General features: G+C 38.0%; 1 protein-coding gene across 1 annotated transcript in view; it reads right to left on the bottom strand.

Moving 5' to 3' along the window:
• Positions 1 to 26,373, bottom strand: part of aif1l (allograft inflammatory factor 1-like) — a 29,586-nt gene extending 3,213 nt beyond the window's left edge. Inside the window, exons 1-5 of the mRNA XM_053618127.1 lie at positions 26,221 to 26,373; positions 25,965 to 26,026; positions 18,375 to 18,441; positions 14,934 to 14,975; positions 7,731 to 7,893 (exon numbers count right to left, since the gene is read on the bottom strand). Coding sequence (XP_053474102.1) covers positions 7,731 to 7,893; positions 14,934 to 14,975; positions 18,375 to 18,441; positions 25,965 to 26,026; positions 26,221 to 26,245 — 359 coding nt within the window. The 5' untranslated portion in view covers positions 26,246 to 26,373. The remainder of the gene's footprint in view (positions 1 to 7,730; positions 7,894 to 14,933; positions 14,976 to 18,374; positions 18,442 to 25,964; positions 26,027 to 26,220) is intronic.
• Between the last annotated feature and the right edge of the window lie 1,454 nt (positions 26,374 to 27,827).

Raw genomic sequence — 27,827 nt, 5'->3', positions numbered from 1 at the left:
CAACTGGCAGGGGACACCGTGGACAGGGTGCCAACCCATCACAGCGCACAATCACACACACTTTGAAAATTTGGAAATGCCGATCAGCCTAAAACACGTTGTTGGACTAGGGGAGGAAACCGGAATATGTGGAGGAAACCCCTGAACATGCACAGAGAGAACATGCAAGTTCCACGCACACAGGGGAGAGGTAGGATTTGAACCCCCGACCCCAGAGATACAAGGCAAACGTGCTAACCACTAAGCCACCATGCATGAAGATATGTCAAAAGGAATGTGTCACAATTGAACCACAATGCTGCAAAAAAGCTAATTACAACTTACAGTAGGTAGATCTCTTGAAGCTGTAATTGCTGTAACAGCTTTGGAACAAAATACTAATGTTGGTAAGCTGTGGTGTCTGAATTTCATTTTTTAAACTTGGCTTTGTTTATATTTATGAACACATACTTTTTTTTGTTCATATTTATAAGTACAAGGCAAGACAAAAACATTGTGTGTGCAAATATGAAGTGTATATATGCACTGGAAATAAATTACATAACAAAAAAGCATTGGTTACCTATTTTCCCCCTCTATATTGTTAATTTCCAGGTTTTGCCTACTGTGTGAACTAGCTTTAGATCATTCTCTGTAATAAGGATTCCTAATCTACTGCCATGATACACAAAACATTATCTGAACTTACTGTATAAACCACAACAACTCTGTGTGCTCGTCAAACATTTTCCCATGCAACCATAACTTCCCCACTACTACTTGATATGGGAACTGGAAATCTAACGAGATTAGACTAAAGGGAACTGGGTGGTTACACTGAACGTCAGGTTTACAACACTCTTGTTCACTTTAATATACAACCTAAAGCATTGTTAAATTGCTGTCTTAGTTTGCCCTTTATCTGCACACTGAACCTTCAGTGATTAGAGTCATTGAAGAAACAATAGAATCATTGAAGAAACAATCATACAACTCTACTGCAAAATAAGGCTCAGAGAAGAGGTTTGCATTCGTCCAGGTATCAAATATGGAATCCATGTTGTAGAAACGCAGTGAAGGTCAGTGAAATGACTAATTATTTAATAAGTCAATATCAAAAAGATACATAAACATTATACATAAATAACTGCATTCATTCATTCATTTTCAGGGTCATGGTGGATCTGGAGCCTTTCCCCGGGAACACTACAATATACCCGGATGTGATGCCAGTTTATCACAGGGTCCCATGCACACACATCCACACACTTATTCACACCTAGAGACAATAAACCTTCCAACCAGTCCACCTACTGGCAAGTATTTTGGAGAAAACCAGAAAAGCTGGAGCAAAGCCACAAATCATAACCCATCATAAAACAGGTACTGACACATAAGTAAAGTCTAAAAGTAAAGGCATAGCAGAGAATACAGCAGCTGGTGGTGGTGGTGGTGGTATGGGGGTGGCGTTGGACCCTGATTTCAACACTGACTCACTGACCGGTTTCATCAGTTACTAATGGGAAACATGCATTTATACACCTGAACATCACAGTCACATATGCTTTTTTGAACATCCCATTCCACATTTACTTATTTTTATAACTTCGCTGTTATAAAAACCTACACTCTTCTGGAAAGGCTTTCCACTAGATTTTGGCTGAGGGAATTTGCCCATTTAGCCACAAGGGCATTAGCGAATTCATGCAATGATGTTGGGTGAGGGCTGGGGTGAAGTCAGGGGGGTTCCAATTCATGCCAAAGGTGTTTAGTGGGTTTGAGGTCAGGGCTCTTTGCAGGCCACTAGAGTTCTTCCATTCCAACCTTGGCAAAACATGTCATCCTGGACCTCACTTTGTGAACAGAGGCACTGTCGTGCTGGAGCATGTTTAAGCCCTCAGTTCCAGTGAACTACATACAAAGACATGCTATACAATTGTCCAACTTTGTGGCAACAGTTTGTGTCTACAAACTTTTGGCCAAATAGTGTACCATACAGACCATACAGTGTAGCTCTGTGTGAAATTCGCTCCTATAAAATCACACCTGCAAGTTCAGTTGCGTACATTTATTACTGCCACACATTCTGAAACAATCTGACTGAGGTAACAGTGTATCTGAGGATGTGAGGCTTTCGTGACAGATCTATTCAGAGGACGTGTCTTTACTTTCCTTTTATGGTTAATCAATGCCAATCTCCTCTAAGCTCTTAACAAGCCCTGTGCTGAACTGACAGCTGGCAGCATGCGTCCCTCTACAATAATCACAAACACGTCAATGAACCCTTTGTAAAGATTTAGGGTGCAAGTCCTTTTTGCACTCTAAAAGACCTCGATGAAGTTTTCTACTTGGTATATAGATTGCTTCCCCAGAGTACTACAGAGCTGGGACCTAAATTAAAGATATAAACAGGATTTATTTGAGACACCCCTTTTTAAATAGTTATCATGAGAAATCCGAGTGTGTTTATCAGGCCATACATAAAACACCTTATACTACAGAACAGTCGATTTCTCTAATCTGATTGGTCAGCAGGTGCTGTTGATAAATTTTCTCCAACAGCAGCTCAGACTGTTGTGGTGTTTCAGGTTTATATTAATGCACTCATTCTAATACGTTATTGTTTCTATAGTAATAGCAGGGACTTCCATGGTGGATGCTAGTGATGCACCAAAAGGAAAAATCTGGGCCGAAACCAAAAATTCAGGTTGCACTTGGCCGACAATCGAAACCAAAAAAAACAACAACATTTTAAAATAGTTTTTTTGTACAATTGTATTAATATTAGACTTTTTCATGATTTTAATGAATCTGAATTGAAAAACTACAAACCAATAAAATGATCACACAACAAAAAAAATATTTCATATATTATTCTTCATTCAGCTCTGTAACAATCAAATTTAATATTTTTTTATCCAATTATCCAAATAATGTAAAGTTCTAGAAAACTTCTGATATGCAAAACAGCAGCCAAATAATGAACTAGGCCTCTATTCGGTTTATGTAAACATATTTCCATATTAATGAATGAATGAATGAATCAATAAATTAATTAAGATTATTGTGCAAAACAACAGTGCAAAACAGCAACAATAGAACCAGGGCTCCAGGCCAAAAAATAAAAATCTAAGAGCCATTGGCTCCTAAACCCAAAATATTTAGGGTTTAGGGCCAAATCAAATTTTCAGGAGCCAAAATATAGTGATGTCATATGACATATGATGATAGCATTGTTAAACGGCTACCTCACACTTCCTTTTCTTTCCCCTCTGTACTGTCTGCCTTTGTTTACTCTGCCTCCCATAGTTTACACAATGTATTCTTTACATACACAATATGTGCAATGTTCAGTATATCATATTGAATCATATTACCGTAAATACTTAAACGTCCTGTCATTTGTTTCTTTTTTCACTTTTTTATTCAACTATGTACAATTAGTTGTTTCCTGCTTATTCAGGCTCAGAGTCTGTATCTCCCACCACCACCATATCAATGTCACTTGGCCAACCAGTGTAGTTAGGTCTGCGCCTTCTTTTGCTTGCAGACAACTAGTGCTTAACACTGGGCTCTGGGTCAAACTGGTCAATTGAGGGGCCCTCTGTACTGATCCTCACCAAGTCTTCCAGTGTTTTAACACATAAGGAACTGCGCATTTTTGACTTTATTCTATTCTGTGCTGAGAAACCTCTTTCGCAGGGTTTGGACGGGCAGGGAATGAGAAAAAGCCTGATATTTTTCGTTTTCTGTCAGCTGGCTAACGTTAGTTAACTACGCAGTTAGCTAGCCTACATATAACCTACATACAAATTCCAACGACCTAAACCACATCATACTAAATTAAACACCTTTAATAAAGTTAACACTTTCAACTTTTTAACCCAATAAACGTGACGTTAAACCGGTTTCTGTTCATCTATACAGCCGATGCTTCAACCACTGCAGGACAAGAGTGCAGAGTTTATTTATTGGAAATCATTCAGGAGTGCACGTGATAGGGCAGGTAGATGCAGGCGCAAGAGGAGATGAGAGTTCAGTAGCCTAACACAACAAGATGTATGCTAATTTCTATTTAATTTGTTTTTAAATTTTCTTTGTGGGTAATGGTGGCCACTGGTGACTGGCAGAAAAAACATGGGCGCAAAATTAAAAGGTTAGTCGCACTGGTGACCATTTTAGTCGCCATCTGGAGCCCTGAGCACTAAAACCAACCTCAAACTGTAAACTACAAATGTAGCCATAGCCTCAAGTCAAGAACAAAGTTTGGCAGGGCTACACGAATTTTAATGTAATTGCTATACACAATAGCAAATTGGACTGCTGTCTATTTAAGCAAAAGTGGCAGGTTTCTCTTCAAAAACAAAAGTTATCTCGCCTATCTGGCAGGTGAGATGGTTCCTCTTCTCATCAAGAAAATGAGATGCTGCACTGAATAGTCTCTCACTCTCTGTGCTGGTGCTTGGGGCAGATAAATACCTGCGTGCAGTCCATGCAAGCAACGGAAAGCGTAGCTGCGTTTGTAGTGGCACTGCTATGGATCGGAGCACTTTCCTGTAGAATCTCGTCAAACATGTCACAAAGTGAGGGAGTTTGCGCCTCATCACTTGTACGCACCCATTTCTCTGGCACACTTTGCTCTGGGCTGCGTGTCGATCCTTCAGCAGATGCATTCATCACCTCCAGCTCTGCCTGTATCATTTCCCGTGCACGCTGCTTTTTCTCAGCATCAAAGTAATGTTCTTAAAATCATGGATCTAGTAATGTTGCAATGCAACGATAGCCACCGGCTAGGTCGAGAGTGAAATCTGAGCACCGGGCACTAAGGGGATGGGTGTGGCGTGGCGTGAAATTTCGGTGCATCCCTAGTGGGTGCTCTACATAATCTAAGTTCAATAAACAATGGATCTGAAAAGACATGTTATTTAACAAAAGAAAGCCTACAACCACAGATATGTTGAAGCTTTCTGTTAGGGGATACACATTTAGCATTTATAGAAGGAGTCTCCAGTGTCAGCTCTTTGAGACAGCCAGTACATTTTCTGCAACGGGAAGAGGACTTTGTGGTTTCTCAGTGGTATGACAAGCCGAGTTATTTTTGTTGTATGAACTTCAAAAGAGTTTGAGAGCGACAGAGACAAAGAGAAGGAACTACTGTTTATATCTCTTATAATGCAAGTGATAACAGGAACTAACTTGCTTCAAGGATGCTACATAACATTAAATGTAACTATAAACGGTTTAAAAAGCATGATGTGTTGTTCAGCAATTAATAAAATTAAATAATTATAAAAACCCACCTCATCATGTTTTATTCCTTACATAAACAGTAGTACAGTCTAATACATTATTCTTTATTTTCCCCTAATAACAGCTTGTGTGTCAGTGTCCCCTTAAAGCTGAAATAGTTTTTCTCTTCCAGCACCACAAGGCTACTTAAAGCTGTCCTAAATTCCCTCTCTGTCCTAGTTCACTCATCTTAAAGGACTGACTCCATGGGATCTGACATATTACCTTCATGTGGGTCAAGGGAATGGATTTACTCTTAGTAAATCATTCGGGTGGAAATGATGACATATCCTGTGGGTTGTTTTTTTGTGCTTACTGCACTTCACACAGTAAATGTGTGAGTGAATAACAAGCACAGCACTGAATTATTTTTTATTTTATTTGAATTTTGGTGACTTATAAGGAAATATTTACAGAGATAGACTACTCAGAATGTTTGCCAACCCGCAATTAGTATCTTAAATCATTTTTGAAACCCAAAGGCTGTTTGAACGGCATAATAAAAAACAAGGGGTATAAGATAAGGAGCAAACTCATGATTACAGCACATAAATTCTGACTGCACAATTCAAAGATGAAACATTTTAACCATAATAACAGTACTTTACCTTTCACGTTAGCTTAGTTTGGAGGGGTTGACACCTATCCAAACCTTAGTTTGGAGGGGTTGACACCTATTAGTAAAACTCTTTTCATTCTTTGGTCAAAAATACTGTGATGGCCCCTTTTGGGGCTGCATTTCTTTTATTTATTTTTTATTATTATTATTATTTTAAGTTTGAAAATGCACTGAAAATTTGCAGAGAAATAAAAGTAACTCTGGAGCTCTGCTGAAATTCCACCTGCCTCCTGAGTCTTCCCAAGTCTCCACTGCACCAATACACTGGGTTCTACATTGATCTCTTACTAGTACAAATAATGTGGAAAATGATTGTATGTAGAAATGATAAACAAATAGTTTAAGCCATTGTCCCAGAACAAGTGTATAGTATAGCTGGAAAACAACAACAACTGTTTTTGTATTTAGATTGGCCTCTTGTCAGTCATTTATAGACATACTCCCAATTCCCCTTCACATTCTCGCAAATCATTATAAGAAGCTGCATGTTTATATAGTTGTAACTTTATACAATGTTATAAAGTTTTAGTTGCTTTCAAGCAGTTGAATGTCTGAGTGCACTTGAAAGTGATGTCAGGACAATCCTTGATAATGGTAGCATGCTAAATCTAGTTGAACCAAGTTCTGGGGGCAGAGCTTTATGTACATGGCTGGAAAGAGGGGTGGTCTCAACGAGTTAAAAAAAAAAAAAACAAAACAAAAAAACCCACACAAACTTCAAATTGTGGTCAACACCACCCATTTACTTGTTGGAGACCTATTTTTTGACAAATCTTACCTAATGCAACTTTAATGCGTAAATGCAACAGGGCTCAATTCAAACAGACTAAAGGCTGCACATGTAAACACATCCTAATGGTGCCTAAAGGTGTCTGAGAAAAAAAAAAATAAATAAATAAAAAAAAAGCCACTATACATACTTGTAAAACTCACTTAAGCATGAATAACATGGTGCCAAATAAATGATTAGATAAATACATAAATAATCACGTTAAAAGATTTTGCGCATCACCTCCTGTGATTATTTTCTTCTTGTTCATTCAAATCTCCACAACACATGCCATTTCTGCATTACTATAACTCTATACTTTGGTTCAGTTTTCATTTTGTGACAGTTTAGCAGCTGTACGAAAAAATGCTGCAGCAACCCAAAATATATGTTTGGTTCACATCCTGGGTTGCTTTAGGGTCAAATAGTTTTCTCACAATCAATTGCAATCAATCCACAGTAGAGTTCACTTGGACCAGGACAGTGACCTGAGAGCACCGGAGTATGAATCACAACTGCCTCTAAGCCTGCCAAGCACCATAATGTTTTTGTAAACGACTATAGCTCCTCAGGCTCCTTACACAAATTGGTCAACAAAACTGAATGTAATAAACACCACAGTGTCATTACTCTACTCCATATTACCTGCACAACCTGTTAGAACACATTTGATTTTGCTTTGTATATCTCAAGCTAGACACCGTCTGATGAATACGGCAACATCGGCCAAGATTTTGTATTAGAAACTGTAAGCATTTCTACTGTATTTTTTCAAACTGTACTTGACGTTGGTTCTTTTTTTTTTTTTTTTTTTTTTTTTTTTTTAAAGTTTCCACCCAACAAGGCTACGCAATCAAGGTTCCACAGAAATGGCATGTGAAAGATACGTGTCATGACATTCCGTACCCTGCACGGAGATCTAATGGCCGTGATAAGCTGTTGTGATTGTGTGGATCAGCAGTACCGACATGCTGACATGATTAAACATGTACAACTTCCTATAAATAGCCCTGCCAAGCAGAAACTGTCAGCACAAAAAAAAAAAAAAACTGCCAATGCAGCACATAAACTTACAATTTCAGCACAGCTGAGCGCTTCCCCAGCATCATCTTGACAAAGTCTCTGTAGTTGATGGTGTCGCTGCTGCCATCAGTCACCTCCGAGATCATCTTCTTCATCTCCAAGTGGGTCTTGGGCACACCAAGCTTCTCCATCATTCTCTTCAGACCCATCATATCTGCATGTCAAACACAAAACAGGTTCTCTCACACACGATCTGACAGTACTTTGATGAAAATAAAGTGTTTTATTCCTTGGATACCACATTATTTATTAATAAAACAGCATTTGGTATATTTTAGTCATTTATAGTTATGTTGAATGATGCGGAACATCCACAAAACAAGTTAGTTCTTGTTATGGCTTATGATAAAACATCCCTAACCAGCCTCTCGTTTTAATTCCTCTCTTGAAGTTAAAAAAGAAAGAACACAGAACTGAGACACCACAAATGTCTCTGTCCTAAAGACTGTCAAAAATCATAAAGTTACAGCTTTACCTCTAATCGTTACAAAGCATTGACACTGGAGACTCCTTTCAAAAATGCTAAACAAACATCTCCATACAAATAAGTCACCAGATCAACAATTACACAATTTTTTTAATCAGTTTGTGGAGCAGCTGTAATACAATTCATTGTGTACGGAGTGACTATAGAATAGCTATAGAGAACATAGTGGAACAGATGCATTAATATAAAGCTACTTTCCACTGCCTAGTATGGCTCGACTCGCTTTATTTTTCTGAGCTGACTTTTCCACTGCAGTTTAGTGCTGCCTCAATGTGGGTGCCATCTTCCACTCGCCTACATGCAGGAATAATGTTGTATTATCGAAGCCCTGTACAAATGCACAGTATTCCAAATGCCTTTCCTCTTCATTGAACATTGACCCTGTTAAGGATGTAAAATAACAGTGTTCTAGAACCTAGTTTCAGCCACGACAGGAGTGAGTTCAATAAATACATGCTTGGAAATCAGTAACAAGCGAGACGTACAAAATCTAAGACAGAAACCTTTGTTGTAATTTTATCTGTAATGAGGTAAATGATACATAATTTTCAATTAGTAGAATATTACCATACACAAAAATGACATATATTCACTCACAATACAGAGCCACAGTGCGTGGCTCACATTTAGAATTGGCTTGGCTTGCTTGGAACCTCGACCGAGGTGGTACAAAAAAAAACAACAACAACAACAACAACAACAACAAAAAACATACCATGTACAGGGCTCCAGATGGCGACTAAAATGGTCACCAATGCGACTAACTTTTTAATTTTGCAACCATGTTTTTTCTGCCATTCGCCAGTGGCCACCGTTACCCACAAACAAAATTTAAAAACAAATTAAATAGGAGTTAGTGTACATCTTGTTGTGTTAGGTTACTGAACTCTCATCTCCTCTTGCGCCTGCGTCTACCTGCACTATCGTGTGAACTCCTGTATGGTTTCCAAAAAACTGCACTCTTGTCCCGCAGTGGTTGAAGTGTCAGCTGTATAGATGAACGGAAACAGGTTTAATGTCACATTTATCGGGTTAAAAAGTTGGAAGTGTTTATTAAGGTTTTTAATTTAGTTTGATGTGGTTTAGTTCGTTGGAATTTGAATTTATGTGTTATATGTAGGCTAGCTAACTGTGTAGTTAATGAATGTTAGCCAGCTGAAAACGAAATGCGCAAACGAAAAATATCAGACTCTCATTCCCTGCCCGTCCAAACCCTGCGAAAGAGGTTTCTCAGCACAGAATAGAATAAAGTCAAAAGTGCGCAGTTCCTTATGTGTTAAAACACTTGAAGACTTAGTGAGGATCAGTACAGAGGGCCCCTCACTTGACCAGTTTGACCCAGAGCCCAGTGTTAAGCGCTGGTTGTCTGCAAGCAAAAGAAGGCACAGACCTAACTACAGTGGATGGATAAGTGACATTGACATGGTGGTGGTGGGAGATACAAACTCTGAGCCTGAATAAGCAGGAAACAAGTAATTGTACATAGTTGAATAAAAAAGTGAAAAAAAGAAACAAATGACAGGACGTTTAAGTATTTACGGTAATATGATTCAATATAATATACTGAACATTGCACATATTGTGTATGTAAAGAATACATTGTGTAAACTATGGGAGGCAGAGTAAACAAAGGTAGACAGTACAGAGGGGAAAGAAAAGGCAGTGTGAGGTAGCTGTTTAACAATGCTATCATCATATGTCATATGACATCACTATATTTTGGCTCCTGAAAATTTGATTTGGCGCCTAAATATTTTGGGTTTAGGAGCCAATGGCTAGATATATATATTTTGCCTGGAGCCCTGATGTACTATCCACAGTGGAAAACCCTCAAAAAGTGAGCAGAGCCGAGTAGAGCCGTACCGTGCAGTGGAAAAGTGCCATAAACCTTGCAGCTGGAAATACTGTCAGCACTATTTGATATAGCAAATTAACTAACACCTTCTGACTGTCCGAACACTAGAGCTCCCTATCTGCGCAACTCATACAGTTAAAATACAGATAACATGCTGGTCACATGATCATGTTCTTTTATGAAGATCAGGAAGTTGGGCATTTTAGCCAACTTTGGAGCTCTATTTCTGTTAAAATGACACCTTAGCTGCTGTTACAGAACTTATTATATTTATCAATAAATTTATTTATATATTTTTAAGATATGGTGAACCTCTAGTACATTTTGTTTACAATATTAAGCAATTTCATAATTTATTTAGTTTTATACAAACAAAAATGCACATAGTTTTGCATAGTTTATGATTCAGTAATATACAAGGAGTCCTTTCAATCATAATTTTTCTTCATTCAAATTTTGTTCAAAACACTCTGAATTGAATTGAATCGTGAAACCAACATCATGAATCGAATCGTATTGTAACCGGAATGCATTTTTACACCCCTGTGGTATATCAGCTGTTGTAGAGTTACTGATTTACTGCACATTTGTACTGCAGTAGTCTAAATATTGAGTAAAATAACTGCTATTTTCTCTACAACTTTATACTAGGTTCCAAGACTGCACTGTGTCCTCCCAAAGTTAAAAGAAAAGCAGCAATATTAATGACTGGTTAAATACTTAGTCATGGCAATGTTTCCATTCTCCTGCAGAAAACAACTCCTAAGCTACTAAGAAAATCAGACTTGATAAACACCTTGTATGTGTCACTGGTGAGTTATGAGCTAGACAATGCATGCAGCCATGACTCACTCAACCCATTCTTTCATTTCATACAACAAGTTCTTGTTTTTTTATTCATTAGGAATTTAATATTCAGTACATATTAAACATTTGTTTAGAACAAATTTGTTTTTTCCCCCTCACTACAAACGTAATTTTTAAGTTCACTCACAACATTGTTTCTACCTTTTTTTGTTGTGCTTCACAATGTCAATGGTCACAGCAAGTTTATGCAAGACTTGCCCAAGTGCAAATACTGCATAGTTTAACTGCATTGTGAAAGAAATCGAGGTTGCGGTTTTAATAAGGTTTTTGTGTGAACCTCAAAAATATATATAATATAATATGCATGTAAAAAGATCTAAATACATAAATGCACGTAATATCTCATGAAATCATAGTCTACAGTGCATCTGGAAAGTATTCACAGCACTTCACTTTTTCCACATTTTGTTATGTTACAGCCTTATTCCATAATGGATTAAATTAATTATTTTCCTCAAAATTCTACAAACAATACCCCATAATGACAACGTGAAAGAAGTTTGTTTGAAATCTTTGCAAATTTATTAAAAATAAAAAACAAAAAAGCACATGTACATAAGTATTCACAGCCTTTGCTCAATACTTTGTTGAAGCACCTTTGACGCCAATTACAGGCTCAAGTCTTTTTGAGTATGATGCTACAAGCTTGGCACACCAATTTTTGGGCAGTTTCTCCCATTCTTCTTTGCAGGACCTCTCAAGCTCCATCAGGTTGGAAGGGGAGTGTCGGTGCACAGCCATTTTCAGATCTCTCCAGAGATGTTCAATTGGGTTCAAGTCTGGGCTCTGCCAGGGCCACTCAAGGACGTTCACAGAGTTGTCCTGTAACCACTCCTTTGTTATCCTGGCTGTGTGCTTAGGGTCATTGTCCTGTTGGAAGATGAACCTTTGCCCCTGTCTGAGGTCCAGAATGCTCTAGAGCAGGTTTTCATCAAGGATGTCTCTGTACATTGCTGAATTCATCTTTCCCTCGATCCTGACTAGTCTCTCAGTTCCTGCCACTGAAAAACATCCCCACAGAATGATGCTGCCACCACCATGCTCCACTGTAGGGATGGTATTGGCCAGGTGATGAGTGGTGCCTGGTTTCCTCCAGACATGACGCTTGCCATTCAGGCCAAAAAGTTAAATCTTTGTTTCTCATGGTCTTCAGAGTCCTTCAGGTGCCTTTTGGCAAACTCCAGGCGGGCTGTCATGTGCCTTTTACTGAGGAGTGGCTTCCATCTGGCCACTCTACCATACAGGCCTAATTGGTGGAGTGCTGCAGAGATGGTTGTTCTTCTAGAAGGTTCTCCTCTCTCCAAAGAGACACGCTGGAGCTCTGTCAGAGTGACCATCTGGTTTTTGATCACTTCCTTGACTAAGGCCCTTCTGCCCCGATCGCTCAGTTTGGCCGGGCGACCAGCTGTAGGAAGAGTCCTGCTGGTTCCAAACTTCTTCCATTTACGGATGATGGAGGCCACTTGCTCATTGGGACCTTCAATGCTGCAGAAATGTTTCTGTACCCTTCCCCAGATCTGTGCCTCGATACAATCCTGTCTCAGAGGTCTATAGACAATTCGTTGGACTTCATGGCTTGGTTTGTGCTCTGCCATGCATTGTTAACTGTGGGACCTTATATAGACAGGTGTGTGCCTTTCCAAATCATGTCCAATCAACTGAATTTACCACAGGTGGACTCCAATCAAGTTGTAGAAACATCTCAAGGATGATCAGTGGAAACAGGATGCACCTGAGCTCAATTTTGAGTGTCATGGCAAAGGCTGTGAATACTTATGTACATGTGCCTCTTTTGTTTTTTTACTTTTTAATAAATTTGCAAAGATTTCAAACAAACTTCTTTCATGTTGTCATTATGGGGTATTGTTTGTAGAATTTTGAGGAAAATAATGAATTTAATCCATTTTGGAATAAGATAATAACAAAATGTGGAAAAAGTGAAGCGCTGTGAATACTTTCCGGGTGCACTGTATATGTCTCTACATGTGTGGTGTAAAAATACACCACAGTAGTTCAGCTGAAAGTACACGGTGGAAGATTAGTAAGGAAAAACAGTCAGCACTTCATCTAAGGTAGTTAACCAAGTCCTTTGCTAATTAGCAAGTTTTTCATGAGGTGTGTGTCACAAGGAAAAACACTGTGTGTTAACTAGTGCTGTTAGAATGAGTTTCACAGCTCAAATACGTTAATTTTATTTTAATAATCAAAGGCAAAAATATTCTTTCACTGCACTTCTTAAAACTTGAAAATGCTTAAGGAAAGCAGTCTCTGAATAAAAGCATGTCATGTCTTACCTACTGCATTGTAATTATTGTCTTTTAATTAAATTAATTATAAAAGCCAAGTGTCTCCTAAAACAGGTACTACCTGTAAGTAATTAGCACATACATATTTAATCTCAGGGATTCGAAAATATTTACGAGGATGGCGATTTGTATATACACTATACGGACAAAAGTTTGTGGTCACCTGATCATCACAGCCATGTGTTTTTTATGAATGTTAAAACATTAAACGTGTAGTCTAACCATTAAAATTTAATGCCGATTTCAAGGAATTTGATCGCTCTGGTGTTGACAGTGCTTCACAGTGACAAAAATGGCAGTGTTTTCTAAAGTGTATTCTAAACCTTGTTGTCACGTTTCATTTTAGAAGGATACAGTTGAAGGACATGATGACAATGCAGAATTCAAATGTGTGTTTGGACAGTTGGTGTTTGCAGCTGTTTTCTATGGGACAGGTGGAGGGTACACTTGTTCATGTGCAACATGGCTGATGTCTGCCAGATGGCACATACTGTATAAAAGACACTAAAAGTATCATTCAAATTCCTAGAAAGGTTTCTGCCTGTCAAGTCGGTATACAAAGTGAAACTATAAATATGGTTGTAGTACATGTATTGCAGATATCCAAAATAAGCAACCAACATCTAATTATTATAATTAAATGTATATATAATTATATATTACATCAATAATTACATTATGATATGAAGAGATCATAGTGATATACTGAAGAGTTCAATATGTCTCATGGTCTCAAGTCTGTAGACTTAGGTGTGGACAAATTGGAAATTTATTAGCTAGTCCACCAGGCAAGCAAAATATGAAATATGTTACTCAGTCCTATGTTTTCCTTGCCTGGAAAAATTATTGACTAGGCTAAAACCATGGTAATAATATCTCCTGACCAAAGAGAATCAAGAATTCCACAGCACTGTATAGCATATTTATCTTATAAGAATTTAACCATAGCAGTAGGGGTGTAACAATGTATCACAATGCAAAAATGTGACGTAGAAATGTGCGATTCACATCGTGGATACCAGAATTCTATCACTTGAGCGTCTAATGCAACTGCACCATTTGAACACCAGAACTCCCAACCCGCACAACCCATAAAGTAAAAAAATATAAAGACAGCACAATGGTCACATGATCGCATTTTTTGTGGAGGTAGTGGAAGTCTGACTTTAGCTCACTTTGCAGCTCTATTTCGGGTTTAAAAAAAAAATTGAGTAGGCTAAAACTATTGTAATAACATTAATTACATGTTATCTAGTTAATTGTATTGAAAGAGACTAAGGGAAATTAATGAGAATATGATTACTATGATTATAATGATGATTATGATGACTAACATCTTTTCAACATGTTTAATCAAGCACATCACTACTTGTAGTAAGCAGGAGAGTTACATACAGTATTATTTACGCGCGTTTCCACAGTGCTTCAAATCATTTTCGGGGGAACAACCCCCCCCCCCCCCAAAAAAAAAAACAGCCTGGATGCAAAGCCTGCTAGTCCCAAGCGCCAGCTACTGATTTGTTCACCCCTAGGACTATATTACAATTAAATACTTTGTCTACAGCAACTCATACTCCATCAACACATACTCTTGTTTCACAATGGTTACAGTGTCACTTTCACAATAAACATGAAAGCTAGACTCTCATTCAGCCTTAATCACACACACACACGCTTACCGATCTCTCCCTGGTCGTTCAGGTCAAATTCTGCATATTTATCTGAAAAATAAATGTAAAGATGTCAGATTAAATAATGCTGAATGAAGCCCAATACACTCTTTGTAACTACAGTTATACTATATTTAATACTATATACTATAGTTTATAGTTATAACTATAGAGTATAGTCTGTAACTATACTCCTTCACACACGCACGCACGCACGCACGCAGCTGCCAGTAACAGGTGAGTGTGGCACGTTAGGTCATTATTAGGACAACTGGAGCTGGGACAGAGAAATGGATCACAGCAGGTGGAACTTGGCACTGAGACAGAAATAAAGTTGAACTCAAACTTTCATTTAACTTTAAAATCATTTCTAGGATTCAGTTTCTGTGCCTCCTTTACTATCTCTGCACTCACTGCGTCTGTCCATCTGTCTCCATCTCTGTTTGTCTCTTCATCACAAAGACAGCTCTGTTGGAATGGGGATTGTAACAGTGTCTCTGGGAGGAGGAGGAGGAGACCACGGTTACAATGGCCCCCCTTGTTAATGACTCCCCCTGAAACTCATGATTATTCACAACAAAATTGTGTGGGGAGGAAGAGAAAATGGTTGGTGGGTGGATAGAGTCTAAGAGAGAAAAGAATAGACAGACATGCCGGCTTGATTTGAGGCCCTAACCATGGCATGCTCTGACAAAAACATAAGCTCTGGGTAATCAACTACAGAGCGGCCAACACTGGTAACAGGATAATCCTTAAGGAAAAAAAAGACCAAGATTTTACCTCAGAAACCCTTGTCGATGTACGATGGGACTGGAATGCCAAAACATGCATTGTCTGAACTGTTATCTTAACCGCAATCTACAGAAATGTTTGGATTTATAAGCAACCAGCTGGGTGTCCAAGCTTACTTTATACAATTTTAAAAATAAAAATAAAATAAAATGTCTACAGACAACACTAGGTGAGTGAAAATCACAGCCCTTACCAAGTATTTTGTTGTTGTTTTGCCACTATTGGTTATTGAAAATAAGGGATTCCATCCATCCATTTTCTGTACCACTTATCCTACACAGGCTAACGGGGGAGCCTGGAGCCTATTCCAGGGAACTCAGGGCACAAGGCGGAGGACAGATTGGATGGGGTGCTAACCCATTGCAGAGCATCAATCACACACACTACAGACAACTTGGAAATGCCAATCAGCCTACAACACATCTTTGGACTTGGGGAGGAAACCACAGTACCTGGAGGAAACCCCCGAAACACAAGGAGAACATGCAAACTCCATGCACACAGGGCGGAGGTGAGTATCACATTGCATTGCAGCCGCTTTGAAATCCTCACAAAGCAGGAGTTGTTCAGGTTTTATACACCAACAGACATTCTGAAGCAGGCTTTTTTGATATTGATTTCTCATGGTAAAAACTTGTGATTTACCTTTGATTTTTTTGTGCTAATAAAGATAGGAAAATAAGTATTTGCACCACTTCAGGTTTAAGGACAGAAGGGGAATGAATAATAATAATAATAATAATAATAATAATAATAATAATGCCAGCTGTGCAGTTGGGAACTGCTTGCTGGCAGTGGCAACTGCAAACACTCAGTTGGATGGTGAGTTACCAAATTAAGTGAAACCAGCCAACAGAATCTTTTCAAACTGCTACTCATGATGCGTCACTGGGCGGATAACACACCCTGAATAAAACACTGTCTGCCAGATTAGCCAGTCAGTCTGTATTTCGCAAAGTTTTTTTTTTTGTGATTTTTGCAACCAAAAATGCTTGATTTTGCTGCAGCTATTTTCTAAATTTACGATGCAACTTGGAGTTTTTGTGCTTTTTTGCAGAAAACTACTTTTTTTTTTCGCAGTGATGTTTGTTGGTAAATGAGACCTTTTAGCTGTACTCATGTTTGACACACATAAATTGAAGAGGGTTTTGACTGAATGTGCATTGTGAGGACGTCGCATGACATGGGAAATCTGCAGTAAATTAGAAAAATTGCAAGCTCCTCAGAATACTGCGGAGTTTGCTTGATATTGCATTAATTTTTGCGATCGCAAAATAGTGAAATCCTTGAGGGACTGGCTAGTGGGGCTGTGATTGACAGGGGTGAGAGAGTATGCCAACCCTCCCACCCGATAGAGCGCAGCCAATATTGTTTCGACTCCTGGCCATGGACTGCTGAGGCATCACTGGGATTCAAACTTGCAATGGAAGTTTATATATGGATATTATATGTTAAATATAATTAACCGATCAAGTATACACATGTCTAAATGTTAACTAAATCAAACATATTCATGATTATTTCGTGTTACTAAACTCAAAACATTCTCTATTTAAATTCTCTATTAACTCAAAATGAGATGTGGGGAAAGGGGCGGGGCTTCCAGGCAGTTAGTGTGTCAGTTAATGTTGCAGAGTTCAAAACACCTGTGTATCATTCCAGATTAATATCTATTGACACAATTGCAATCAAAATTATTCAACCCCCATTGCAAATCAGGTTTATTGTCAAAATTTACACATTCAGCTGTTTGCAATGAACAAATAAAACAAAAGAAATTGAAATAGTTCAACACAACGAATGCATCAAGTGGTTTCCACAAATTCAACTGAAAATGCAACTTACAATGATTTCTCCAGTTTTAAAATTATTCAACCCCTTCATGGCAAACATCTTTAGCACTTAGTAGAGCACCCTTTTGCTGTTATGACCTGCTGCAAATATATTGATTAATATATTTTTGAGTTGTACAATAGTAGGCCGATTATATAGTAGGTAGGTCACTGGATATTATGTAGAGATGATTAAATCATTACAGCCTGTTCAGAGGTTTTAACAGCATGACCATGTTTGGTTATGATAGTGGACGTCTTTCTTTTTTTTGTGTGTGGTATGCTGGAAATCAACTGCTCTCTATCTCTCTTACAGTTCTCAAGGCTATGCTTCCTCATTCTCTCTGTGAGCTTACTAAGAGTTGGAGAAACAAAAAAACCCACACCCACCCACACAGAGGCGTGTTTGTGGGTCTAATACTGTGGTCAGCCCAAGGCCCTGAGACAGTGCATGTGCTTGCGAGTGTACACTTCTGCAAACCATAACTGAAACAAAATGAGGGCTTCATCTCAATCTTTTGGATCTTTATTTTTCTTGATTGGAGATAAGCACACAAAAGGCACGCATAAAAACACACAACTAGGTCGAATGGTAAACAGCGTAAGGAATTCAAGGCCCTTGAGTATAGAGTTCAAGTGTCAGGCATGGACACAAGTAAGCATTCCTGAAGAACCACAGCACAGAAAGCTCCTCCATACATACACCCAGAGCTATTCTTCTATAAACACGCCGTCACGCATACCTGAGCATTACACACAGCAACCTCCAAGGACGTGTACATGTTAAAGACATTCCCGATGAGCTTTTAGTCTTTGTAGCTCTTACTTTTGAAGGAATCCAGCTTCTCTGCCAAATCCTCTTCATCGCTGTACTTCTGATCCTCCATGAATTCCTGTGGAGAAAGAAAAAAAAACAAACACATAATGGTGTAATGTAGCTAAACTATTTCTCTTTATCAACTAAGGTTATGTCTAAGCACGGCACACTGTAAACAGCTGGTAACAGTTTGTCTATGTGAGTATGTATTAGTAGACTCCGAACGCTACGTTCACGATTGCAAGTGACAGGTGACCATTAGCTGTCTATGTACGGACGCAACGTAACGAAAAGCCACATTTTTTCAATTCTATGCAAATTGGCTATGATGTGATAAAGCAACAAAGTCAAACAACCGGCTTAAAAGATTCTTCGTATCAATCCTAGGCTACACGTGCCATGACATTTCTTCAGTTCCCCACTCACAGCTTTATTAGTTCATACCTGCAATCATACTGTGACATGCAAAAATGCAAGAAAACCCCGTAACTGTGGTTTCATCTCATCTTGCTTCCTGACCTATAAATAAAGCTTGGAAGGAAGTATCAGAGTTCCTTGGTGCCTTTGGCGAGTGTACATGGCTAGTACAGTAAGCCTGTTTTGCGAATCTACCAAGAAGCTAGAACGAAGTCAAACATGTAACTGTAAATCAAACAACCTGATTAGGTTGACTGATAACTAAGTTGGGCAGTACCCAATTAATCAACCGATTAAAAATGGATTTCAATGATCCAAAATTAATTTAAAAAGAAACACAGTGATCGTTTTTATTTTGCCTAAGGAGGCCACTCTCGTACCGTATAACAGCGGACCCTTCTCAGGCAGTCACGCAACCGGGAAAAACTATTGGTGTGGATTTTTGCTGATAACTGATAGTTGCGGCAATTGGTTATCGGTGACGATTAATCAGAAAAACTGATCAATCAGTCGACCTTTAGTGTTGTTTAAATTGCTTTCAGTCTAAGGTAGCAACATGTTCCAGCACTGAAGGGACCCAAGCTGGTAAAACTCTTCTTCAAACTGAACAACAACAGTTTTTCAAAAAGTAAAGGTTAGAAAAGGGAAGTGTGCAACTAAAAACACGCCGACAAACCATGTAAAGCACTACTGTAAGGCAAGATCTGCCTCTGGGGGCGGGACATATATGGTTATAGAGAGCATTTAATTGGGTGATGATGAATTTGTGCTTACCTATGAATCATTAAAACATTGAGTCTTCCCTGAAGTGAAAAACTATAAATGTAAAATGAGAACATGTCCTAAGACCATCAATTTTTTTGTCAATTTTTCAGATATCATGCTGCTCTCAAACGCCAATTTTTTATTTCAACAGATCCTTCATTTGTTCAGAGTCAGTAGACAAATGTGTTAAAGGCACATTTGGGAAGATTAATCTACTTTCTCAATATGTAGGCATTTCTCAACTGTGTAGCCATTTTCCACCTCTTGGACACGACTGACTTGAATATACAGTATAGCCGTCGTCTGACCAAAGAGGGAGACAGGAGGGTCTTAGCTACTTAGATCCAAGCTGAAAAAGTCATTTAGATAAACTTATAGGGTGAGTTTTAACATTTGCTAGCTACATTTCTTGTTTAATTAGCTGTTTCAACTTTCACTGAACTTTTGTAGAGTTAACAGGATTGTGAGATTGCCTTTACACAATCTCATAATAATGATCACGCAGTCACAATTTTAACCACAATTTTCCTTCCAGTTTGGTGATTAGTTTCCGTGAGTGCCTCTCATGAACGTCCGCTAAGTGTGAGCAGCTCAGCGGCATGATTTGGGTACAGAAACAAACTAAAACAACGATCACGGCCGGCAAAGCAGCTTTACCTTTGACTGTTAAAGCGCTGAGACTGGAGACTAAATGGAAAATAAACCTCTACATGGCTATATAGCATATAGGGCACTGTTTTGCAAGTCTTAACATTTTGTAATCTTATCCAGAAGCAAAGTGGTGAATATGTCTCCATGGAAAAGTTGGTGTCTGAAGGGAATAGTCAGGCACAATTTAAGACATTTTGAAAGTTATATTATGAGAAACACACCCACACACACCCAGGCCATTCTGTATGGTCGGGTAAAAACAACCACAGGACAAGGAAAGAACATGATGGGGAAGAGTGATAATGCGTAGCTGAAGGAATGGAAACTAAAAATAATTCAAATTAAGGTCAGGGGAAGTGGGCAGCAATGCAAACAGGCTAAGCCAGACCTGAGGTCTTTCACTATGGGATAACATAGAGCAATAGAAATAAAGAGCCATAAACTTAGTTACTCACAAAATGTGCTACTGACACAAATCATTAGCACCCTAAACATTTTAGTAACCATGCCTCTTTTCAAAGGGGGTGAACTTATGCAATCACAACTTCTAATTTTTTTTTTATATTAAACATAATCTAAGGTGCTCAAGTGGATAACCTCACTGTTCAGACTGATTATGATGATGATGATGATGATGATTATTATTATTAATCCTTTTCTAGGACATGTGACGTACATTTTGTCTGCTTACCCCAGAAAGTGTAGTGTGCTACTTTCTGAGACCATGTTATCAAGGGCACAAAATTATGCCCTGGAATTTGGCACACAAATACTTTAGTTTAGTTTCAGCTTCTTTAAATCGTTCACTCAGATCCTCCTCTCAGTTGTTACTAGCCATTCCAGAGTCACAGTTAAAAACCTTTTCTGTAACGGTGCTGAGGCTTTGGAATAGCTTGCACCTCTCTACCAGATCTTCCCCTACAATATATTCATATAAATCATCCCTGAAAACTTATTTCTTCTCTCAGGCTTATCTATAATTTGCCCTGTCCAGCTGCTTATTCTTTGGTCTAAGTTATAGCTGGTTTGTTTTATTATAGTAATTATTTGTTTATATATTTATTCAAATGATATTTTATGCTCTATTTTAATGCATTTCTTATTATACATGACGTGCAGAACTTTGGTCAACACTTGTGTTGTTTTAAACGTACTACATAAATAAATCTGACTTCGACTTAATCAGCATATAGGTCTATTTCCACTATACTGAACGGCTTCCTTCATTACACACTAGGGCTGCAACTAATCATTACTCGATTAATCGGATGATTAACCCCCCACCCCCAACTTTCGATACTGTTTTTTTTCATTTATTTTAAATAAAATTCACAAACTGAGTGTTACAAATATAAACTTCACTTCACTTTGACTGCCCACTCATATTGTTGCCAGTGGGTTTTACCTCTCATCTCATCTCTACCTAAAATGACTAATGCAGAGGCAGTTTAGTACGTCCGTCTGTCCAGCTCCATCACCTGCTACACACTCTGCTCAAACAGGATCTGCTTCCAAAGCTTCAACGTCCATGCTAATACCACTGACAACACCAGTGTGCTAGTCACATTGTAGCTCTCGAACTAGCAGAGTCTAGTTGCTGCCTTAAATTGGAGCCACAGACCTGAAATTTCAACTCAGGAACTTTGGGGTACTCTTTTCAACTACCAGTTCTTTCCCCATTTATGGAGTGACATCAAATCAGCATGGCATGAAGTGTTATTCGATGTGTTGACGTAATTTGCACTGAAACAGGTCAGGGCAGGACATATTAAGAGGCTCCTCCCCCTTTTCAAATAGCCAATAGCATTTAACTTCCCACACAGCCCGGGCTAAGCTGTACTTGACAGTCAAATATGCTGATCCGTATTGGTGGTAGAGAGCGACTGTAAATTTTGAATGCGTAAATCTTCTACATGCAAATTTTGTCTTTGTTTTGGAGGACACTAGCCTATAGATAACCTTAAGCAGGGCTCTACGTGCGACTATTTCACTCGCATTTACGACTAAAAGTAATTTTGTGCGACTGTGAATTAATATTTAGGCGCACCAGTGCGAGTGACCTGTTCAGAGTTGTATAATACAATCGGAATAAAAGTAACAGGAAGTCCAAAATGCATCTACACCGCGCAACAGTTATTTTCACACTGCTTTTCATCACCTCAGTCAACCGAACAAGTGTGTGAATACTTCAGAGAAGCCATTATGATGAAAAGATTAACACTGTACATCATCTTCTTGTCTCAACTTCCCGATCTCACAAACCGCCATCTTTTACTGATCATGCAAAAAGACCTGAACCTGCGATTGTGACCTGCTCGTGTAGCCACAGCGGTGTTGGGCGGAGTAAATGAATAGTAATGCTAACGCGACATGGTGGGTTTAATTCAAACTTCTTTATTAAATAATTCCTCACCAATCATAATCAAGAGTAGCAACTGTTCAGTCTGTAAACATACAGTACACTGCAGCTCTCCTTCTACACCAACTGTACTAGAGCACTGACTTTATTTAAACTCACGGTTGCCAGATATCACTAGAAAAGTCAACTCCAGTTTCCATGTTTTGCTTTAATCCTCCCAAAAACACAATATTATCAGCATACATGGCAACACTGTACTGGGGGAAAACATCTAAAACTGAAACAAAAATAAAACTACTAATGTAAATCTATTATAAAAAATAGATAATTTCATAAAATGTAAATAAAATGAGAAATGAAATAATGTTTAATTACTATGGGTTACATTTAATATCAATTTGACATTAAGCTTAGTAGACTATTTCCTTAGAAGGCTATTAGCCTTTTTCCTAATATGGATCATTTTTGTGTTAGTCTACTTTTAATTAGGACTCTTTATTGTTTAAGATATTTAAAAATAAATGTTTTATGCTGTTTATTTATCAATTAGCCAGCAGTATTTCTCATTGCTATTATTTTAACTCAATTAAAAGTGACCAAGAGCAGACAGCTTATGTTTAACTTTTTATGATAGACCTCCTGATTAAAGCTCAAACAAAAAAGATTGGTATCTGGATCGGTTTGGTTGTAAAAATCCTGATCGGTGTATCCTTAATGAACACCATTAAACTAAACTGCTTTTCATCTGACGGGTACATGAACTCACCCAATCACATCCTATATGAGATTATTCAGATATATACACAATATACACAGAGTGGTTCCAGAACTGACTCCAGCCCAGAACCATGACAGTGGGAAATATCTAACAGTGTAGCTTTAAATATATTTAAGAGGAGCAGACTTCAAAGACTGAACATTGAGGTTTATTGTATTTATTTACAAGGTGGAACAGGTTAATGGTTGTTTTTTTTTTGCATACAGCCTGTAACATTAACTGAAAATATTACATTTAGTTTATCAGAAGGTAAATTAATGTGTCATGGCTCACACTATGTTCCTAAATTCTGTCATAATTGACAAGCTCAAGTTTTCTCATGCCTACTTGTGTGCTATATTGTGGCACATTAATGTTACCATCTCTTTAAAACAACAACAACAACAAAAACAACAACTTCAGCCGTGAGCCACGATTTTTGACTGTGCTCCATAATTTTTGACTATGCTCCTAAATTTTTGTAATTAGGAGCACAACTGCTCCTAAAATAATTTTCTACCGTAGAACCCTGTTAAGGCTAACATTCATACTAAAAGCCACAAAACTTCAATTTTGATTTCATAGGGACTTAAAATTTATATGTTAATATATATACTAATACTAATATCATACTAATTGCTGTTTTGAGACAGTAATCATTAACGTTAGTTATTACTCATAGCTAACCTTAACCGGCTACCTTGTTGCTAAGCTACTTGCTATTGTCTGCTGTTGTTGCTGTGCTGTGATCTATAGTGTTAACTATAGTAGAACTACACCAACAGCCACTCAGACTTGTAACATTAAAAGTGCAGTTAACATAGCTTTTTATGAACTTCACAAACAGTAATGACATCATTACAACTTGCAAGTTATTTTGTGTTCGAGTCATGACAGAAATATCGGATTTACCAATTGAACGCACATGAATGCCACCACAAAGACCTAATTACAAGTGGGGAAACTCAGAATATTCTTTGAGCTCTGGGTTCCTGAGTTGGGGACATGTCAGAAAGAAAAGATGGTGGAATCAGAGGATGCAACGTCTGTACTTGATGGTAAATGTGTTGAAATAGATTGTTTACTTGTCTCAGAAGCTGATTTCAGTTATGATGTGTTTGCCATATGCAGCAAGTTATTGTCAGGTTTTTTTTTTTTACATTTACAATAAAACTGCCTGCACAACATACGATAGCATTGTACAATTTCCAGTCCATACAGGATTTTTTGTGTGATTGTTGTGGCCAAAAATACTTGATTTTTAAAAATTTACGATGCACTTTGTAGAAGTTTTTGTGCTTTTCTGCGGAAAACTACTTGAATTGGCAAAATTTCAATTGAACGAAATTGTTTTGCACTGTCTTTCGCAGTGATGTCTTTCCTGCGAATATTGCAGTTTGCTTGATCTTGCATTCATTTCGGCGACTGCAAAATCCTAGTGGGAATTTCAATATAATATCCAACAATAAAGTGTACTGTGGTTTCATAAATTGATTAAAAACATAATGCAAAAGATACCTTATGCGCATTCTTTGTTCTTTATTTTCTAGAAGCAGATTTTTTTTAAAAACTGTATTTTTATGTAGTTAATTAAGAGAAAGTACACCACCATCTTGCTCCGACCAAAGTGACTTGAATGCACCTGACGTCATAATTACGACTTTAATACTCATGAATACAAACTTTCCAGGAGGACTTAAACACACAGTTACCACTTGCAAGCTACCACAAACATTCCTTAGCTACACTTATATTTACATTTAGTTATTTGATGAATATTATTATGTAAAGAAAAATAGAAGCAATAAATACTCCTTACAAACCTGTTTCCTTTGTGTGTAGCTCCCAACTACTCACTACCACTTTTTTGTCTGCATTCGTGACAGAACTTATATTTTGTAAATACAGTATGTACATTGTTAGTTTGAGCTGTGATGACCAAAATTGTCTTCTAAACTCTCTGTAAGAAATCACTTTCTTTATAGTCAATGCTTTTCTACTCTGTGGAGGGGGAAAATCGTCCTGCCTTTCTTCGTGTAACGTTTTGATATGCAAATAACCACGACTACCGCATGAATATGCAAATGAGTCGGTGACGTCGTGCGGCACAGTAGAGCACGCATTAACTACTTTCCCCTGAAGTGTTTTTCAACACTGGCAACAACGGTCTCAATTCATCCAAGCAGACAGACACACCTGAGCTAAACACAGCTACAGCGTGGCAAATGAGCTTAAAATAGTCCGGTTTTTAAAATGACTCCGTGTATTTATATTATATATGTATGTCGTTTATATATGTCGTTTCTCGCCTGGGGAAAGTCTGGGGGAGAAAAACAAACAAACAATACACAAGTACAGCCATGAGATTTGTGTTGTTCTAAGCTCACAATACAAACGCGTTCAGACACACCATACAGCTTTTTTTTTATTTTTTAAAAGTGTGTCTACTATTTATGACCTTTGATTAAGACCGTTTTAATACACTTTAGCTTAGCTCCATGAACAGTAAAGGCTTACTGGGTTGTGTAATATTGATAAACAAAGGTCAAAGCCAAGTACAGTTAGCTGAGCTAGCTAACGGTTCCCACAGTCAAACAGCACCAGAGACGCATCCTAGAAAGAAACGGTATGCAGACATTCATCTCTTTACCCTGTTCACTTCTTCTAGCTTCTCCCTCTGCTGCGCTTTCAATAATCCAAACGCCTTCCCACCTGGAAAATAAACACAAACCCTGTTAAAAAAATTTAATTGCTGTGCACTTGCTGCTGCTGCGGTAATGAAGAGCAGAGCCATAATGCAGCATTCCAGACGAACCAGGCGCGCTTGTTTGAAATACACAGAGAATTAGCGATAGAAAATAATAATAGAATAGATTAAATACATGTGTAATCATATCAGGACTTACCTTGTACATTCTTATTAGACGGCATGATGAACCAAGTACGTTACGGAGCTGAGAATCCGTGTAAATCGTGTTCTCTCGTGAGGAGGCGGAGGAGAATAAACGCAAGTCGCAGGAGTTCATTGAGGGACGTCCGCCAATGAATCCTTCTTCTTTTTTTTTTGAACGACTCCGTGTATCGACTCGGGAGAATCGATTCTCAAACACGAGGTGATCAAAATGTTTTGGCAATGTTTTTGACGTGTTTTTGACGTATTTTTGACTTGTAGAACGCTGGTTGCTACAGAACAACAACAATACAATATGTTTCAACATCAAAATTACGTTATGATGTTAACTGTAAACGGTTTTTATCTATGAAATTATTGTTACCCGGAAAACCATTAGCTATATAGACAAAATTACTTATAAAAAATAACAACTGTGTCATTTTTCAACATAGAGTCGATTTTAGCCCACATGACATTTCAAGACAAAATTCCCATTCTCGATTCATTTCAACAAGAATCGAATCCGTAAGTGACTCGGAATACCCATCGCTAACTATTCAGCGGGACTAGGGATGAACGAATAAACCAAACCAACACTCTGAAGCTCGATTCACTTAAAGGAGAATCGATTCCTTTAAGTGATTCCTAATGCTCGTCGTTGGACCCCCGGCGCCATCGTGTGGCTAAAAGAGGAATCGCAAGAAACTCCTGTCTAAAAATCAAAACAAATTCCTAATTTGGGCAAAATTCCTCATGCATGAAGGGAAAGTATTTAGCATCGTACAAATGAACCATCTACTGCATGAATTGTAACATTTACATAAACAATTATAGATTTTGATTACTTGAATTAGTTCAAGTAACAATTGGTGGTAAATTGTTGCCAAATAGCAATTTGGCAACAATTCTGGAATGAAACATATAGGCAAAAATAACAAGATGTATGAGATGGCTTTTTTAAATACCAGAGTTAAAGCACCTTTTTTCCCCAGTTACATAAGAATAGTAGTTCTGTATTATTGCCTATTAAAACATTGGAGATAAATGAATTGTTTCCATATGGCAACATAATTCAGAAAAGGGTTAAGGTTTAATTTTGATCCATCCCAACTATCCTGCATATGGATTTGCTGTGTAGGGAAGCCTAATATGTAGGCTGCAATTCAATATTTCTGTTTATCTACAGAAAAGGTGGAAATGCATTTCAGAAGCATAAGATATTCAAGAATGTATGCATTTATGATACGTTTAAATAGCATGTATTTAATTTCAAACTCTTTTGATGGGATCATTGTCATCCTGAAAGAGCTCACTCCCATCAGGACAGAAATATTTCATCACATAATAAAGATGAACAGTCAGAAAAATTTGACTTGCAGTGATCCTTCTCAAGTGACCCCAAACTACACGCATTACAGTGACACTTGTTTTCCCTTTCCTTTTTCACCCATGTCTGTGTGTATTATTGCACCTATTCAAAAGTTATTTTGAGGGTTGCATTGTGTGACATCAGCACAGTTTACTGTATAACTCAAATCTAGAATGAGGGCAAAGAAAAGAAATACACATTCCACTTAAATGCAACAAAACTGAATTTTCATATGTTTTGCACAGAACACT

The sequence above is a fragment of the Ictalurus furcatus genome, chromosome 28, assembly GCF_023375685.1.
Source record: "Ictalurus furcatus strain D&B chromosome 28, Billie_1.0, whole genome shotgun sequence".
Taxonomy (NCBI): Eukaryota; Metazoa; Chordata; class Actinopteri; order Siluriformes; family Ictaluridae; genus Ictalurus; species Ictalurus furcatus.
The sequence above is the reverse complement of the archived record's forward strand: the minus strand, read 5'-3'. Positions and strand labels throughout refer to the sequence as shown.